This window comes from Lutra lutra, chromosome 1 (assembly GCF_902655055.1).
Source record: "Lutra lutra chromosome 1, mLutLut1.2, whole genome shotgun sequence".
Classification (NCBI taxonomy): Eukaryota; Metazoa; Chordata; class Mammalia; order Carnivora; family Mustelidae; genus Lutra; species Lutra lutra.
The window spans coordinates 223,273,250-223,289,398 of NC_062278.1; the positions used below are offsets into that span (position 1 = coordinate 223,273,250).

General features: G+C 60.6%; 1 protein-coding gene across 3 annotated transcripts; it reads right to left on the minus strand.

The window, feature by feature from the left end:
• Window positions 1-580: 580 nt before the first annotated feature.
• On the minus strand, window positions 581-4,964 carry MADCAM1 (mucosal vascular addressin cell adhesion molecule 1). 3 transcript variants are annotated; one of them, XM_047707938.1, is made up of 5 exons: window positions 4,520-4,964; window positions 4,052-4,324; window positions 3,344-3,634; window positions 1,598-2,008; window positions 581-953 (listed from the first exon to the last, which is right to left on the minus strand). In XM_047707938.1, exons 1-5 carry the CDS (start codon window positions 4,578-4,580, stop codon window positions 844-846), a joined length of 1,146 nt encoding a protein of 381 aa, XP_047563894.1. In that variant the 5' UTR covers window positions 4,581-4,964; the 3' UTR covers window positions 581-843. The 3 variants fall into 3 exon arrangements, with proteins under 3 accessions (XP_047563894.1, XP_047563884.1, XP_047563875.1); XM_047707928.1 differs by having other exon boundaries at window positions 3,344-3,637; XM_047707919.1 differs by having other exon boundaries at window positions 3,344-3,667; window positions 4,520-4,963.
• Window positions 4,965-16,149: the final 11,185 nt, after the last annotated feature.

The following is a 16,149-nucleotide window of genomic DNA, read 5'->3' on the forward strand; positions in this document are numbered from 1 at the left end:
CTCCCCGCCCGCCGCCTGCCAGGGTGAGCTAGGGGGTCGGCTCGCCGAATGGGTGGACCGACCGAGGTCCCCCGTCCCGTGCTGTTACCTCTCCTCCGCACCCGAGGGGGTCTTTCTCGCACCGCAGCCTCTGCCGCTCTGAACCCTCCCGTAGCTCCCCAGTGCCCGCAGGCGGAACCCCAGCATCTGCAGCCTTTCATCTGCTGACGGGACTCCCAGCCCCTCCTCGCCTCTCCCCCACCCGACCGACTCGGCCCCCAAGCCACCCCAAGAGAGAGAACATAGCCTTCAGCAAGCGGCTTCGGTGGCTTTTGTCCACGCTGTCCACCTCTCTCCCCCATCCCCCGCCCCACCTTCCCCCACTTCTTTTGAGGACTTCTAGTTATCCCTGAGGTGTTCTCCCATCCGGGAAAGGCACAAGCCTTTGTGTTCTCCCCACCCCAGGCGGAACCTGCACTCCGTTTTTCCCTTTCCTCCAGCCCGCGCCAAGAAGGGGTCCGCATCCTGTCCATCCTCATCTCAGGGGAGTCGCCCAGTGCAGACGGTGAAATCCTTGTAACACCACAGAAACCACTGAGGCAAACCAGATGCTCTTTATTCTCCAGCTCTGGACCACTGGGGGGTGGGTCCTCAATGGTCCCACTGAGGGGGAACTCAGAGGCTGGCCATCAGGGTTAGGGGGTTATGGTCAGCTCTCCAGACTTAGGTCCAGAACCCTGCAGTCGTCCTCTGGCTGCAACTGTGTGGCAGGAAAGGCAGACCATTTGAGGAGGGGCCCGGCCAGTCCCCCTCAGCCCAGTCCAGGTGGGGCAGGGGGCCCCAAGCAACTGGGGGGCTGGGTGGTCACTGGGTAGGTCTGCAGCGTTTCCGCAGCCGGTGGGCGAGGAATGCCAAGAAGAGCAGCCCCAGCACCAAGCTGCCCGTCCACAGGGCTGGGGGTGTTGTCTGGCAGCCTGAAGAAGGAAGCATCAGGAGCCGTGAGCACCTGGTTGCAGGTGTGGGGGAGAAGTTCAGCAGAATCCGCTAGGGGCTTCCCTATTTACCGAGTTCCCTGAGATTTTAGAGAGGAATTCATGGTTTAGAGCGTCTTTCGGAGTGTACAAAAACTGCTGAAATATCCAGACGACTCCAGAATGGATCTTTTGAAAGGTCCGTAGGACCTTTTGGTTGGAAGTGACATGGCCGCCCCGCATGCCTGGCTAGTCTGAATGGCCCCTGCTGTCCGTGTAAATTATACACCACATGTTGACCAATTAGTTTTTTTTTTTTTTAAGAGAAAAGAATGTAAAATATCTCATTTATACTTCTAAATGTGGCTACTAGAAAACTTGAAATGACCTGAGTGGCTCTATTCCATTCCTATCCTACAAGCTGTTGTGGGGTGTAAAGGTCGGGGTTTACAGATCGCTGTGAAACATAGTCTCTGAAATTTGCAGCCCTCACAGTGCCAAGTGACTCATCTTCCACCATAAGGGAAGCCCACGGGACAGCTGGGGACACCGAATCTGAGCAGGCCCGTTCCCTGTCTGAGGTCTTGATGCTGGGCTTCCCTCCCTCTGAGGCTCCCCCAGACCCCTCCCGAGCCCCCAGAACTCACAGATCTCCGGGACCAGGTAGAGGCTGGCCATCTGTCCCCCTGGGTCCAGGCGACACTGAAACCAGCCCTCAGCGCAGCAGCCGGCCCAGGGCACGCTCAGCCAAGCCTGGGCCCCAGCCTCCCGCCTCTGGTAGGCTTCCAGACCTCCCGGGGCCTGGGTCCAGCCCACAGCCACACCCGGGCCACAGAGTGCCTGACAAAGTAGCTCCAGACCCCCTGCGGATGGAGACTGGTGGATCTCTGGGCGGCAGGGCCGGTTGGAGCTGTTCCCTGGTGGAGGTCCAGGACTCCCGGAGCTGCTGTTCCTGGGCGGGGGTCCAGGACTCCTGGAGCTGCTAGTGGAGCTCAGCTCTGGGGTGGCCTCGGGAGAGGTCTTGACAGGGGGCTCCGGGGAGGTCAGGCTGTGCAGGACTGGAAAACAGGGTGATGGGTTTTCTCCTGCCCCAGGCTCTCTCTTCTCTTCGTCTCTCCATTTAGACCACAGGGTTGGACCAGAAATGCTGAAGCCCCACCCTGGGCCACTTGGACAAATTGAAGGGTATCTCAGTGGGGAGGAGCGGGGTCAGGGTCTGCCTTGGTCCCCTCCCCACTCTGAGTGAGTTTCTGAACGTCTGCGTTTCAGTTTCCTCAACTGTAGAGAGGGTGAGAACCACCCATCCTGGGAGCTGCCACGGAGACTGATCGGAGTGCAGGGCTGGTGAGTACTGGACTTTACAAACTACAGGACTGGGAGGTGGGGGGAGGGAAACTGTTCCCTGGCAAATGGAAGGCGTGCTCTGTTCCTTGTGGTACAGATGGGGAGACTGAGGATCTGGGAGGGGATTTGTACACCCTACCATAAAACGTCTTTCAAATCCAGAGACCTCTCTGCGTGCTCCCACCACACCCTCTCTGCCCCGCCTTCCAGTCCACTGGGAGCTCTCTTGCTCCATCCCCACACCTGATGGCCCCAAGGACATTAACGTGAGTTTCATGGAGAAGGAATTTGTGCTTTTTTAGTGAGAGGATGCCAGGGACTTCATGATGTGAACAACACTTCTTCTATTTTAGATGTTTGTTAAATTAATAATGTCTGACATGAACCGAGCACCTAATGGGTCCTCAGCCCCAAGTTAAATGTTTTCACTTGCTCATTCATTCAGCAAGTGGTTATTGTGCACCTGCTATGAGCTGGGCACTGTTGTCTCATCCATCCATCCATCCATCCATCCAACCATCCATCCATCCATCCAACCATCCATCCATCCATCCATCCACCCATTCCCAGTGGAGGGTGGAACATATGCAAAGGTCCTGGGGCAGGACCAAGCCTAGCCTCTTGGAGGAGCAGCTGGGAGGCTCATGTGGCTGGAGCAGAGCGAGGGGGGGAGAGGGAGAAGGTGAGGGCAGGTGGTTCAGGGCCCTGTGGACATAGGAGGATTTACCCAGAGGGAGTTAGGAGCTCTGGAGGGCTGTGAGCAGAGCAGGACAGGATCTCAGGGGGTCTGGCACAGGGAAGGTGCTAGTTAACCTGTTGAACAGCTGAATAAGCTCATGAGGAATATCATACTGGAGGCATTTGGGGCTACCCCCTACTGTAGATATTGTGACCCGTCTAGATGGGGACACGGTGGGGGGGGCTGCGGAGCCAGGATTCCAGAAGAGCTCCTGGGCACCACTCATCAAGGCTCATAGGAGCTGGGTGGGGGGACTTCACCTACTTCCTGGGGCACTGTGTGTAGGCTGGGCAGAACCCCAAAGACTCACCTGGAATGGCCCGCTGGTGGCTCAGCCTCAGGCCAGGCAGGTTCATGGTTGCCCGGCAGTGGAGGGTGAGTGAGGTGGGGGTCTCCAGCGGGGGCAGCAGCCAGCGCTGTGTTACTCGGAGCAGCTGGTCCTCGCCCTGCTGGGGCTCCTCCTCCACATCCCAGTCCAGGGCCTGCACCCCCTCCAGTTCCTGGTCCCCCAGGAGCAGGGATAGGGAGAGGGCCTCAGGGTTGGCAGGTGTGACGTTATGGGCGGTGCAGGCCACCTCTTGGTCCCGCCTGGCCACCAGGGCTACTGGGGAGACAGTCAGCTGGTCTGGGAATGCTGTGGACAGAGGGTGTGGTGGGGGGGCGAGCCCACAGGGTCAGTCCTGGGCCCTGAGGAGGGGGCTTGGGGTGCGGCCAAGAGGTGAGTGGGGACTGCTGGTGCATGGGTTCCCAGAAGACCCAGTGGCCACAGCTTATGTATCTAGAATGTCAAGTATGGAGGACGGGTCCAGCGCAGAAAGAGTGGGGGTCAGGTAGGGGGAGGGGGGTTGAGAGGAGGGAGTTGGTTGCAGGGCGACTCAGCTGGAGCTGATGCAGTCTTTGGGGGGGGGGTGGGCAATCTGGGAAGACTCCCAGGAAAAGGTGGTATTGTTTTGGAGGTAAAACAGGGCTGCTGGGCGGCCGGAATGTGCCCAGGCGGCGCGGAGGGGACGAAGCTCACCGAACACCAGGAGCTTCACGGTCCGCAGCAAGGTGTCGGTCCCGCAGGAGCCCACGCACACTCGGGTGCCGGCCTCGGACAGGGAGGCGTTGTGCACCGAGAGGACGCTGCTGCGCGCGTCCGACCGCACGGTGCCCAGACTGGTGTCCAGGCCCCGCCACTGCACCATGGGGTTCCTGGGGTCGGCGCAGGCCAGCCGGCAGGTGAGCTGCTGCGACCCGCCCAAGGACACTGCCACCACGGAATCTGGAGGCTCCATCTCCAAGGACCCACCTGCGGGCAGACGGCGCTCTCAGCCCCGCCCCCGCCCCCAGCATCCCCAGCCCGAGCACCCCCCAAGCCCCCCGCCCCCGGCCGGGCCTTCTCTGAGACACCCCCCCCCACCGTAGGGTCCTCCGCCCCTTCCCCCAGACTGCGCCCCGCCCCGCTGCGAGCCTTCTCTCGGCCCGAGCCCCCTCCCCTGCTCACCCTGGGCTCGCTGGAGGAGCCCCAGGAAGACGGGAAACAGGAGGGCGAGACCCTGCTCCATGCTCGTCCGGGTTCTGTCCTCCGCCCGCCGGGGACGCGCCTTAAATAGTGGTGCCCCGGCTGCTTCCCGCCGCCTTGTCCTCCGGCTGCTCCCCGGGGCTTTCCCGGGGGCGTTTCCCGCCCTGACGCCCGACCCTGGAGGCGACAGAGAGGCAGGGGCTGGGGGCCAGGGTTGGCGGGGACCCCGCGGCCAGGGTCGGGACAGACGGGGCGGGAAGGTGTGAGCGGACTCTGCTCCGAGAGACGGGAGGGTTGGAAGATGGGGACTGGAAAGGGTGGCGGTCCTTGCCAACCGGACGGAAATCGGAGCCAGGCCGCCTTGACAGCCCTGTGGTCTCAGCCTCCACCGCCCGAGCGGCGGAGCGGGGTGGGGGTGGGGGGGGGTGGTGACCAGAGCCTTCGTCCCGCGCGGAAGTGCGGAGGCGGTGGGGGCGGGGCAGGTTCTCCTGGGGTGGGGCCTCCTGCGGGTGAGGGGGTGTGTGTGGGGTCACTGGGGGTGGGGGGCTTGTGGGGAAAAGGGTCCTCTAAGGGGCGGGGTTTCCTGGGAGTGAGGGTCTCTGGGGTGTGGTGTCACCTGGGGGTGGGGGGCTGTGGGGAAAAGGGGCTTGTGTCCTGTGGGGGTGGGGTCTCCTGAGGGGGAGGGTCACTGGGGTGGTCACTGGGGGTGGGGGGCTTGTTGGGGAGAGGGTCCTCTGAGGGGTGGGGTTTCCTGCAGGGGAGGGTCTGGGGGGGTGGGGTCCTCTGGGAGTGGGGTTTCCTGGGAGTGGAACCTCCTGGAAGAGTGGTCCTTCGCGGGTGAGGATCTTGTGGGGGTGGTGGGGGTCTTCTGGGGGTGAAGGAGCTGAGACACGTCACCACCTACCTCTGAGCTTTTCTCCCCTCAGTGAAACAGCTAGGTCGTGGGACTAGGAGCCCAGGACTGCCGAGGTCCTGGGAGCCCAGGGTGGGGCACTGCCTCGCTCTGCTCCACACCGGGACTGAGGGCCGCAGGGGAAGCCTGGGAAGGGGCTCTGGCTGGGCTGCCCACTCCCAGCGGTCACCAGTGAGTCCTGAGAAATCTGTCAACCTTTTTCTCCTTGCCCCTCAGCCTGGTCCCATTTCTCGGGCCTTCGTGGCCACATACCACCCAGCACCCAGAGTGGTTTCAGCGACACCCCAGAGCGAAATTTCACCGGGGCCAGAGCCTCGCGGGACCTGGAAGCCTCGGGGCCTCGGGGTGGCTGTGCCTTCCCCCTGTTCTGTCTCTGCCCAAATGTTGCCTCCTCAGAGCCTTCGCCAACCACCTTCACTCCCCCTCACCCCAATTTTACTTTCTCCCACTGCATTTTCCTTGTAGCCCTTAACGAAGTCATGCGGCCGAAACCACATTTCCCATGTCCTGGAGTTGGGTCTCGTGTGCTGTGCGGCCCACCCCATGACCCCAGACCCCACACACAGCAGGCATGCAGAAAGAAGAGAATGGAGGGTTTGCTTTAGGTTGATCTCAGGGTGTGGTTTGTGCCTCAGTTTCCCTGGCTTGGGAATAAGGGAAGGGGCAGCCAGACAATGAAGAGTTGAACCCCATGAGCTCTGTGCCTGGGTCTTCTCAGTGTCTTGATTGTCAGAGGCAGAAACTGAGGCAGAAGAGGAGGGACTGGAGCAGAGGAGGGAAACTGAGGCCTCGGGGAGGCGAGGGTCCACATGCACGAACTCAGAGCCCTGTTCTCCTTGGTCCCATCCCCCGCTCCAGGCTTGTGCCGGGAAGGGCAGCACAGGAAGGTGGACTGCTAGGTGAGGCCCTCCCCAGGCCGGAGGTGTGGGCCTTTCTCGGGAAGCTGGGCTCTTAACCCGGGCAGGGGGCAGTGGGCCCGGTGAATGGGCCTCTTCCCAGCCCCTGACCCTGCTTCCTGCCTCCCTTCCAGCCAAGGCCCCTTGTGGGGCGGGACCTAGCTCTCCCGCCCGCCTCGCCACCCGTCCCCGGCCCTCCACGGTGCTTATTTCAGGCCCCAAATGCCCTGTCCGTGCGGTAACAGACCTTTGCGCTCAAGGACGCGCACAGCTCTGAGAGCGCGCAGGATGACCTGGTGATACAGGTGCCTGGAGCAAGGGGCAGGTGAGCCGGTCAGACCCAGAGGGTTCTGGGCAGAGGTAAGGAAGAGCCAGACCTGGGGTGGGGAGGAGGAGCAGAGTGACGGAGGGAGGGAGGATGGCAGAAGAGGGAGCGGGCAGGGGCCTGAGGAGAGGGGCCCAAGACCAGCACTAGCAGGTCCCACATGTCGCCCGTGCAGCTGGGCCATCTCGTCTTGTCCTCAGGAGAGTGAGTCCATGGAGCCAGCCACCTCCACAGGGACAGAGTTCACCCCCTACCTCCCCCTAACACCCCCCCCCCCCACAACCTGGGCTTCCTGCAGAGCTTGTCTGAAGATCCCCTCCCCTTCCCAGCATTGTCCCCACCCAGGAGGAAGTCCTCAGTGGCCAGAGGCAGGAAGCCTCCTTCCCATGGAGGGTCCAACCCCCCCCCCCCCAAAGACCTGTCGTCCTGGCTTCAGCCTTCCCAGGACAGCAGCAGAACTGTGATGGGAACCTGGCCTCCTCAGAGGGTACCCAGGAGAGGCCAGTTGTCCCAGTCCCCCCAGAGATGCCCAGAGATGTCCCTCCGGGGACACCCTTTTCACCTGGGCTGGGTCAGCTGCCCTCATTGGTACCACTGGTCAGTCGGGGGCTCACAGCTTCTTCTTTGGGGCGGGCTGGAGCCATGAGGGCGGGGTGTTTCATGCTGGAGGACCCCCTCCCTAGAACATGCCCACCCCCACAGTGGTCTCTCCCTGCTTCTGTATGTCTCAGGGATGGGGGAGGGAGGAATGAAACGGAAGCTGTAAATGATCCTTATTTTGTTTATTTATTATTATTTTTCGTGAATGATCCTTTAATAAATTCCCGTAAAAAGGGCACCTGTGTGGCTGGTTAAAGCCTTTGCCTTCAGCTCAGGTCGTGATCCCAGGGTCCTGGGATTGAGCCCCACATCGGGCTCTCTGCTCAGTGGGGAGCTTGCTTCCTCCCCTCTCTCTACCTGCCTCTCTGCCTGCTTGTGATCTCTGTCTGTCAAATAAATAAATAAAATTAAAAAAAAATACCCATAAGAAGCTCTAGGAGACTGGAGAAATTGCCCTGAGGTTTCCTGGCTGAGTTAGAACAGGGGTCCGGCAGGAGGGCTGACGCAGGACGGGGTCAGAGCCTGAAGGAAGTAAGGAACACCGGATGCCCATGAAGACAGCGCCTCCTGGCGGCCCCCTTGGTGAGGCTTGAGTGAGCGTCTGCCTTCTGCTGGGGTCATGATCCTGGGGTCCTAGGATGAAGCCCTGTATCCCGCTCCCTACTCAGCAGGGCATCTGCCCGGCCCCCTGCCCCCCGCCGTGTTGTGAGGTGCTCTCTCTCTCTCTCCCAAATAAATAATGTCTTTAAAAAAAAAAGATGACTTATTTTTTTTTGGGAAGCTGAAGCCCATATGGGTGGTGGCCGGGGCGTCAGAGCCTGGGTCACACATGGCCTGACCCCTTGAGGACCATCTGGGGGCCTGAGATTTAGGTTGTCATGAGCATCAAGGGAGTGGAGGCTTGGGGCTGTGACATCTGGGTTCAGACCAACTGGATGGAGGCCCTTGGGGGTGGGGTGGTATCAGGATGGCCCTCTAAGGCCCCCTAGCTGGGCCCAGCTTCCCTGGGGACTATGGCTGGTCCCCCACTGGGGCTGGAGGGCTTAGGCCAGGAAAGCCCTGGATGAGCTAAAAGGCAAGGGTGGGGCCTCGGGGGTCCCTAGCGTCCTGCAGCTGGGGCTCCCGGAAGAGAAACCCTTGGCTTCAGGTCCCCCGGCTGACTCATGCTGTGCTGTCCTCCAGCAATGGCTCCTCGCTGATGGGGCCCCCACCCAAAGGGCTGTGGGGCACTTGGGGACCCACCACCAAGCTTCTTGTGGGCTCTGGGCTGCAGGGCAGGTGACGGTGCTGGGGGGTCTGAAGGGTGATCAGGAGCTGGGGCGGGCACCAAAGAGGAAGCGTGGCCCAGGAGGATGGTCCAGGGAGAAGAGAGTGAGCATGAGAGGCCAATGTGGCAGTCCCTGTCCCTAGAGGCAGGCAGGAGTCTGGTGAGACACAGGTGGGTCGAGGATGGGACCTTGTCTGACGGGTTTGCCATGCTGGTCCTGACAGCATTGTCTGGGGCCCTGGCACAGGCTGAGGGTGTTGGTGCCGGTGTTCTGCCCACAGCTGGGGATGGCACTGCAGGGGGTCACCCCCCAGACTCCTCCAGGGCAGAGGGCAGAACATGCCCCAAAACAGCCCTAGGAGGTGCGGGCAGATCCAGAGTCTGGGAGTCAGATCATCTGTGGGTCCAACCAGAGACTGACATGTTCACCCATCATCCAGCTGTCTGTCTCTCTGTCCATTTCTCACTTATTGGTCATCTGTCCACCTACCCACCCACCCATTCATCTGCCCATCCTCCCGGCATCTAGTGTCCACATGTCCGGCATCATTGCCCACCCACCCATCCAGCCCCTCTTCCATCCTCCTGCACGAGCACCCTCGGGTTCCACCGCCCACGTGGACCACGCCCCCGCAGCCCCCAGGGAGCAGGGCCAGTGGCACCTGAGGAAGTCGTCGCTGCTACGCCCCCACGAAATGCAGACTCTTTGGCTTTTCTATGAGGAGGCAGGCCACCTTGCCAGGCAGATGTGCGGTGAAAAATTCAAGTAGTTCAGAAGGGTTTGCCCACGCGGCACCAGGTCCAGGACTGGCTCGGGTCCAGCCTGGCTGCCCAGCCCCAGCTGCAGGGATAGCAGGGCTGGTCCCAGCACTGACCCAGGCCTCGGTGGAGCTGCTGGCCACGTGTGCCTATGGCCACTGCCTACGGATCTGCCACGTGTCCCTACGGACCGCCTGAAATGCAATTTTAATTAAGATTTTAACTTAGGGGCGCCTGGGTGGCTCAGTGGGTTAAGCCTCTGCCTTCGGCTCAGGTCATGGTCTCAGGGTCCTGGGATGGAGCCCCGAATCGGGCTCTCTGCTCGGCGGGGAGCCTGCATTCCCCCCTCCCCTCTCTGCCTGCCTCTCTGCCTACTTGTGATCTCTCTCATAAATAAATAAAATCTTAAAAAAAAACACCCAGTGTCACATATTGGAACAACTGTATTTTGGATACACTCTGTATTATATATGTTTTATTTTACATTTTACAAAATTCATTTTATTTATGCCACTTTTTAAAGATTAAAATTTTTTTTTCAATTTTAAAAAAGATTTTATTCATTCAGGGGCACCTGGGTGTCTCAGTCGTTAATCGTCTGCCTTCAGCTCAGGTCATGATCCCAGGGTCCTGGGATTGAGCCCCGCATCGGGCTCCCTGCTCAGCAGGAAGACTGTTTCTCTCTCTCCCACTCCCCCTGCTTGTGTCCCCTCTCTCGCTGTGTCTCTGTCAAATAAGTAAATAAATAAAATCTTAAAAAAAAAGATTTTATTTATTCATTTGACAGAGGCAGAGAGAGGAGAAGTGGATGCGGACTCCATCCCAGAGCCCTAGGATCACGGCCCGAGCCGAAGGCAGACGTGTAACCCACTGAGCCACCAGGTGTTCTGATTTTTAAGTTATCTCTCCACCCAGCGAGGGGTCCAATGTCACAACCCCAGGAACCACAGTCACACTCTCCACCCACTGAGTCAGCCAGGAACCCCCATTCATGCCACTCTTTTTTCTTTCTTTCTTTCTTTCTTTCTTTCTTTCTTTCTTTCTTTCTTTCTTTTTTTTATAAGATTTTATTTATTTATTTGACAGAGAGAGAGATCACAAGTAGGCAGACAGGCAGGTGGGGGGGCAGGCTCCCCGCTGAGCAGAAAGCCCAATGTGGGACTCGATTCCAGAACCCCGAGACCATGACCCGAGCTGAAGGCAGCGGGTTAACCCACTGAGCCACCCAGGTGCCCTTTCCTGTTTTTTTTTTTTTTTTTTTCTCAACATGGCTGCTGGAGAATTTCAGTGACCTGTGTGCTCTAGCGAGCAGGGCTCTTTGACCTCAGGCTGGGTTTGTGGTCTGTCCTGAGCACAGAATGGAAATGTCCTTTCCTGAGGTGGGGAGCTCCCCTCTCCTCCACCTAACTCCAGGCAGAGATGTGGGGGCCCCTGGTGTTTTAATGGGTTAGGACGGTGGTTGTCACCCAGGCGGTCCTGCCCTGAGGGGACACTGGGTGATGCCTGGGGGACACATGTGGTTGTGAGAGCTGGGGTGCTCCCGGCCTGGAGGGGATGGGTCCCCTTCTGCTCAGCCCCCCACACCGCCCAGGGAACAATCAAACCCCAATGCTAGCAGCGCTGGAACTTCAGAGGTCGGGTGGGTAAGGCTGGTGAATTCATAGGGGCTAGGCTGGGGGTCTCGTCGGCCGGACTGTGGAGGGAGGAGGCGCGAGGCTGGGGGGTCATAGTCAGCGCCCGGACCTGACCCCTCAGGGACGCTCTCTGCCCCAGGAGCTTCTTTGGGAAGCAGGGTCTGCACCCGCCTGTGAGTGAGGCCCGCAGGGGCTCCCGCACGGTGGGAGTCCAGGAGCCGCGTCTGGATGAAGAGGTGGGGCCACGATCTGGGCGTGGTTAAGCTGGTGCTGGAGATGCTTCTGAAGGGGGGTGGGGAACCGAGGTGCAGGGCTGTGCCGGGGTGTCTGGGGCAGGGGCCTGGGTGGACCGCGCTGGGTTTCTGGTGCTGGGGAGGGAATGGCGTCAGGGTTCAGCATCCAAGGCTGAGACTGGGAGTCCCAGCCGGCCCGGATGGGCTGTGGGTGCCCGGCACCCGGTCAGGGTTGGGGGTGCGGTCCCGGATCGTGCTGGTGCCGAGGAGCGGGGCGGGAAGGCTCGAGGCTCTCGGCGCCGCCGTCCTTGGTGACCATCTTCCTAGCCAGCAGGACGCGGCGGTTCAGCCGCTGCTTCTTCTCGCCGGTCGCGGGGCCTCGGCCCTGCAGCGCGTTCGCATCCCGCAGCCCTGCGCCGACTGGGTCCCTAAGTCCGGGTCAGCTCCTCCCGCGGGACTCCGCAGACGCGGCCGCGGCGACCGCAAGTCCCGGCGGCCCCGGCGCCCGCCCGCCCCGCGCCGCCGCACTACAACTCCCGGCATGCCCCTGCCCCCGGGACGGTGTTTCCCACAAGGCCACGCGCGGCGCTGCGCCGGCGCCCCGCGACCTCGCCGCCCCGCGACCTCGCCGCCCCGCGACCTCGCCGCCCCGCGACCTCGCCGCCCCGCGACCTCGCCGCCCCGCGACCTCGCCGCCCCGCGACCTCGCCGCCCCGCGACCTCGCCGCCCCGCGACCTCGCCGCCCCGCGACGTCGTCCCGCCGCCCCGCCGCCCGGAGCCGCCGCCTGGAGCCGCCGCCCCGCCGCCATGGAGACCAGCGTCCTTGCGGTTCCCGACCCTGCAGCTCGCGAGGGGCCGGGAGGGTCTGCGCGCCCCGGCGCTAGGGAGCTCGAGGGATGTGCCTAACGGCCGGAGGGTGTTCGGGGTCCGGCGAAGTGGCGCTGGGGACCAGGGTCTTGCCGAGGGGCGGCTCGTCGCGGGGGCCTGATGTCAGAGTCTGAGAGCGGGGGCTCGGGGTGCGGGTCACTCGGTTTGCAGGTTTTTATTGCCTGCCGGGTGCCAGCGGGACAGCAGAGGGCACGGTTGGCAGAGCCCCGCGCCCAGGAGCTTCCGTCCTGACGCGGGCGGGAGGGCACCCAGCGCGAGGAGCAGGCGGGCCCCGGCTTCCGCTGAGTCGCGGCTGACTCCAGGCTGACCCCAGCCGTCCACTCCGAGCTCCGGGAGAGCAGCCGTCCGCTCTCGGGAGCTCCGAGTCCCCTGTTCGCTGGTGAGAAGCGCTGTGAGAGGAGGAAGGGTGGGGGGTAGAGGGTCTGGTCATGTGGAGGGGCCCGTGGGATGAAGTGCAGCGCTCGGAATCCGCGAGCGCCTGTGCGTGAAAGGGCGTGTCGCCGAGAAGGTGCAGCCAGTGCAAAGGCCCCGAGCCCGGGGCTGCCCGGTGCGTTCTAGGAGAGCAGAGGCCAGAGGGGCTGCTCCAGGCGGATGGGTGAAGCCAGAGAGGAGAGGAAGGACCTGGCTGGGTGGGACTCTGGGCTCCAGGAAAGCTGGCAAGACATCTGTCCAGCCCTCCAGTCCTCTGAACACAAGCCTCCCTTCCCCGAACCTCAGTGTTTGCATCGGCAAGACGGGCACTGGGCAGAACACGCGAGCTGATCCTACTCCCGCCCAGTCCCCCGTGGAAAGCTGCCACTCTCCCGGATGGAGACAGGAGGGGAGACTGGCAGGTTCCCAGCGCTCGCTCTCGGGTGCGGAGAACAAGTCTTCTTTGTTGGAGTCCCCTCAGAACAAAGGGGCAGGCAGCCACAGAGGCATGTGAGACTGAGTTGGGGCTGGCCTTAGGACAAAGGACAATTGCAGATGCCCAGGAGGAGTGGATGGGAAGTGACAGATTGTGGCAGATGGGAGGTCAGAGTGGCAGCTGACACTGGATGGAGGCCCTCTGAGCACCTGTCTGCTGCTCCCTACGTGCCAGGGACAGAAGACAGCAGTCACTCAATACACCCAGCCTTATGGGGTGCCTGGAGGGCTCAGTTGATGAAGCGTCTGCCTTCAGCTCAAGTCATGGCCTCGGGGTCCTGGGATCGGGCCCCACGTCGATATGTTGATCTGCTGCTGCCTCTCCCTCTACCCCTCCCTCCTGCTTGTGCTCTCTCTCTCTCAAATGAAATCTAAAAAACCCCCCAATAACCCAAAACACCCCCTCAGGCTTCTGGGGACACAGCCTCATTTTTAGCTTCCAGATGATTTTAGAAAGGAGTGGTGGGAACTTAGACTGATAGCAGAGTAATGCGGACGATGGTCCCCTTCTCCCACGTGTCACTAGGAGTTCATTGTGTACTGGCTCGGCTCCAGGACACAACAGGCAGAGCTCTGGCCTCTCCCTCTGCATGCTCCGTTCACATGTGTGTGTGTGCGTGTGCGGCGTGGTAGTGCAGGGGTGTGGCTAAAGGGATCCACAGGCCCCTCGCCTGGGTTCAGCCTCAGACCTGTTCTTGAGATTGAGGTAAAAGCCTGACTCCTTGTCTCTTACACCTGACCTCAGCTGACCTCACCCCTCCTCTGCCCAGAGCCCTGCAGGGTGCCCACCCTGCTCAGGATAAAAGCCCAAGCCCCCCACCTGTCCCCTCACTCTGTCCTCATCCCTTCCCTACCCTTTCTTCCTCCCTCTCTGCTCCCCTCACTCTGTTCCAACCATAAGGGCCTCCTCACTGTTCAACATGTAAGCCCAGTGCTTTCCCAGGACCTTTGCACGGGTTGTGCCCTCTGATTGGAATGCTGGGAACAGCATTATTTGCAGTAGCCTCAAAGGGAAACTCCCTAGAAGCTCATCAAATGAAGTGTGCAGCCTTCATGCGTAGATACTACACTCAGCAATGAAAACGAATGGTTTACAACCCAGCCAGAGGATAGTTCATGCACACTAGATCTAGGGAAAGGTCTCATAAGAGTACAGTACACAGTTTATATATAAAAAAGGGGGGGCAACAGCCCCACTTTTGAAGTCAGGACAGTGGTTACAAGGTAGAGGGGAGGAGATGACTACAAGTGGCATGATGGGGCTTCTGGGGGCTGGAAGCATCCTGTCCCAGGATCTCTTTGCTGGCCACACGCGTGTGCCTGATCTGGGGGGAGGAATGCTGGTGGCAGCCCTCTGCATCAGCTCCATCAGGGACCCTCCATGTCCCCCGCAGTGTCGGGCACACTTTCCACCCAGTCTTGGCAACTGGAAGTGTCCCCAGATACCGTCCATTGTCCCTTGCGGGGCCAAACTGCCTTAGGCTGAGAACCACTGGACTAAGGGAGTCCTGACCCTGAAGCAGTCTCGGTCTCTGCTGACAGCACGGTGGCCGTGGTCAAACTGTGGCTGCTGCAAACTGAGATGTGCTCCGAGTGCAAGACGCACACTAGATTTTGAAGCCTTGGCATCAAGGAAAGAATGTAATATGTCAACCACAGTGTTTGTATATGGAAGTGGTACCGTTCTGCTTCTGTTGAGTTAAATGTATCATTAAAATTGGTTTATCTTGTTTCTCTTTTGTGACATGGCTACTAGAAAATTCAGGGTTGCACATGTGGTTTGCGTTTTGGGTTTTGTGGGCAGTGTCGGGCACCCCTGCACAGAGGCTGGTACATAGTAGGTGCCCAATATGTACAGTTCCTGCCCTCATAGCCATACAGGCCAGGCTAGAAGTCTGGATTTGCTCGTGGCACAGGGAGAGCCCAGGGAATGTTTTGGTTTCAAAAGACCATTTGGTTCTTGTGCAGAAAATGGGTTGCAGAGGAGGAAGGGAGATGAGGGAATCTGGGGGCCGTGATTCAGGAAGAGATGAAGTTAGCGGAGAGTGGGAAGGACCAGGGCCCGTGGCCGGGACACCCATCGCTGTTGCTGTTACACAAAGTACCAGCCCGTCCAGCATATTGCTGAGACCTTTCCCCTGGCTGGCCTTGAAAATCCAAACATCCATGTTAGGAGGCCGCCTGGCCAGACGCCGTTGGGAAGGGGCTCCCAGTCCTCCAAGCCAAGGAAACAAATCCAAAACACCCCGTTGGAGCCTCCCGGGTCAGCGCCCGGCTCGGCCAACACCAGTAGAGCAGCCCAAGCGGAGGACCTGGCTCTGACATCCTCTGAGACCGTGACACAAGACGTGGGTGTTTTTAAGCCACTGTGTTTGGGGTCCTTGGCAGAGAGAACAACCTGGACTGGCAGAGCTAGCGGCCCCCCAGAAAGTCTACATCCCACCACTCCAAAACTGAGCTCTGGATCTTCTCCCAACACCTGCATTTGCCCCTCCTGGTCACAGGCAGCCCCATCCGTCCTGTTCTCAAGCCCAAATCCTGGAGGAACCACATCAGATGTGGCTCCCAAACCTGGTTTTCGTTTTCAGATAGATCTGGGACCCACCTGCTTGCCTTCTCCTCCTCCACCAGCAGCTGGTGGAGCCCGCAGTTCTCCCCCTTCTCCCCACCATTTCCCACCACTTCTCCCTCATCTTCCCCTAAGTCCATCTCCTCTCCCACCTCTCCCCCCACCTCCACCACCCCCGTCTCCCCATCTCTTCCCCTACTCCATCACCCCACCCCATCCCGCATCTCCCCTCCCAACCTTTCTCCCCCATCTCCTCTCCATCTCCCCTCCATCTCCTCCCCCGCCTCCTCCCCATCTCCCCCACCCCTCCCTGACCAGGGCAGTCTCCTAGCTCCTTGTCTCCCGGCGCCACCCACGATCCGTTCTCCCCCGCTGCCGCCAGAGGGCGCCAGTGAGCACCGAGGCCGGCCGGCTTCTGACCTGCCCGCAGCCCTCCAGGGCTCCCCCGTGCCTCGGTGCCTCTGGGTAAAAGCCCCCGTCCTCTCCGGGGACCCTGCACGACCTGCTCCTTCTCTTTCCCCATCCTTGGGAATGCTAGGTGCTCTTGAGGCTCAGGGCCTTTGCACCTGCTGTGCCTTCTCCCCAGACTATCCCCTGGCTTCCTCCTCACCTCCTTCAGGT

Bases quoted from the DNA above. Each gene is read 5' to 3' on its own strand.
- MADCAM1 (XM_047707919.1), bottom strand. From the start codon at position 4,580: ATGGAGCAGGGTCTCGCCCTCCTGTTTCCCGTCTTCCTGGGGCTCCTC. The intron at 4,325-4,519 runs GTGAGCAGGGGA...GTCTGCCCGCAG, and splicing joins GCTCCTCCAGCGAGCCCAGG to GTGGGTCCTTGGAGATGGAG. The intron at 2,009-3,343 runs GTGAGTCTTTGG...CCTGTTTTCCAG, and splicing joins CCACCAGCGGGCCATTCCAG to TCCTGCACAGCCTGACCTCC.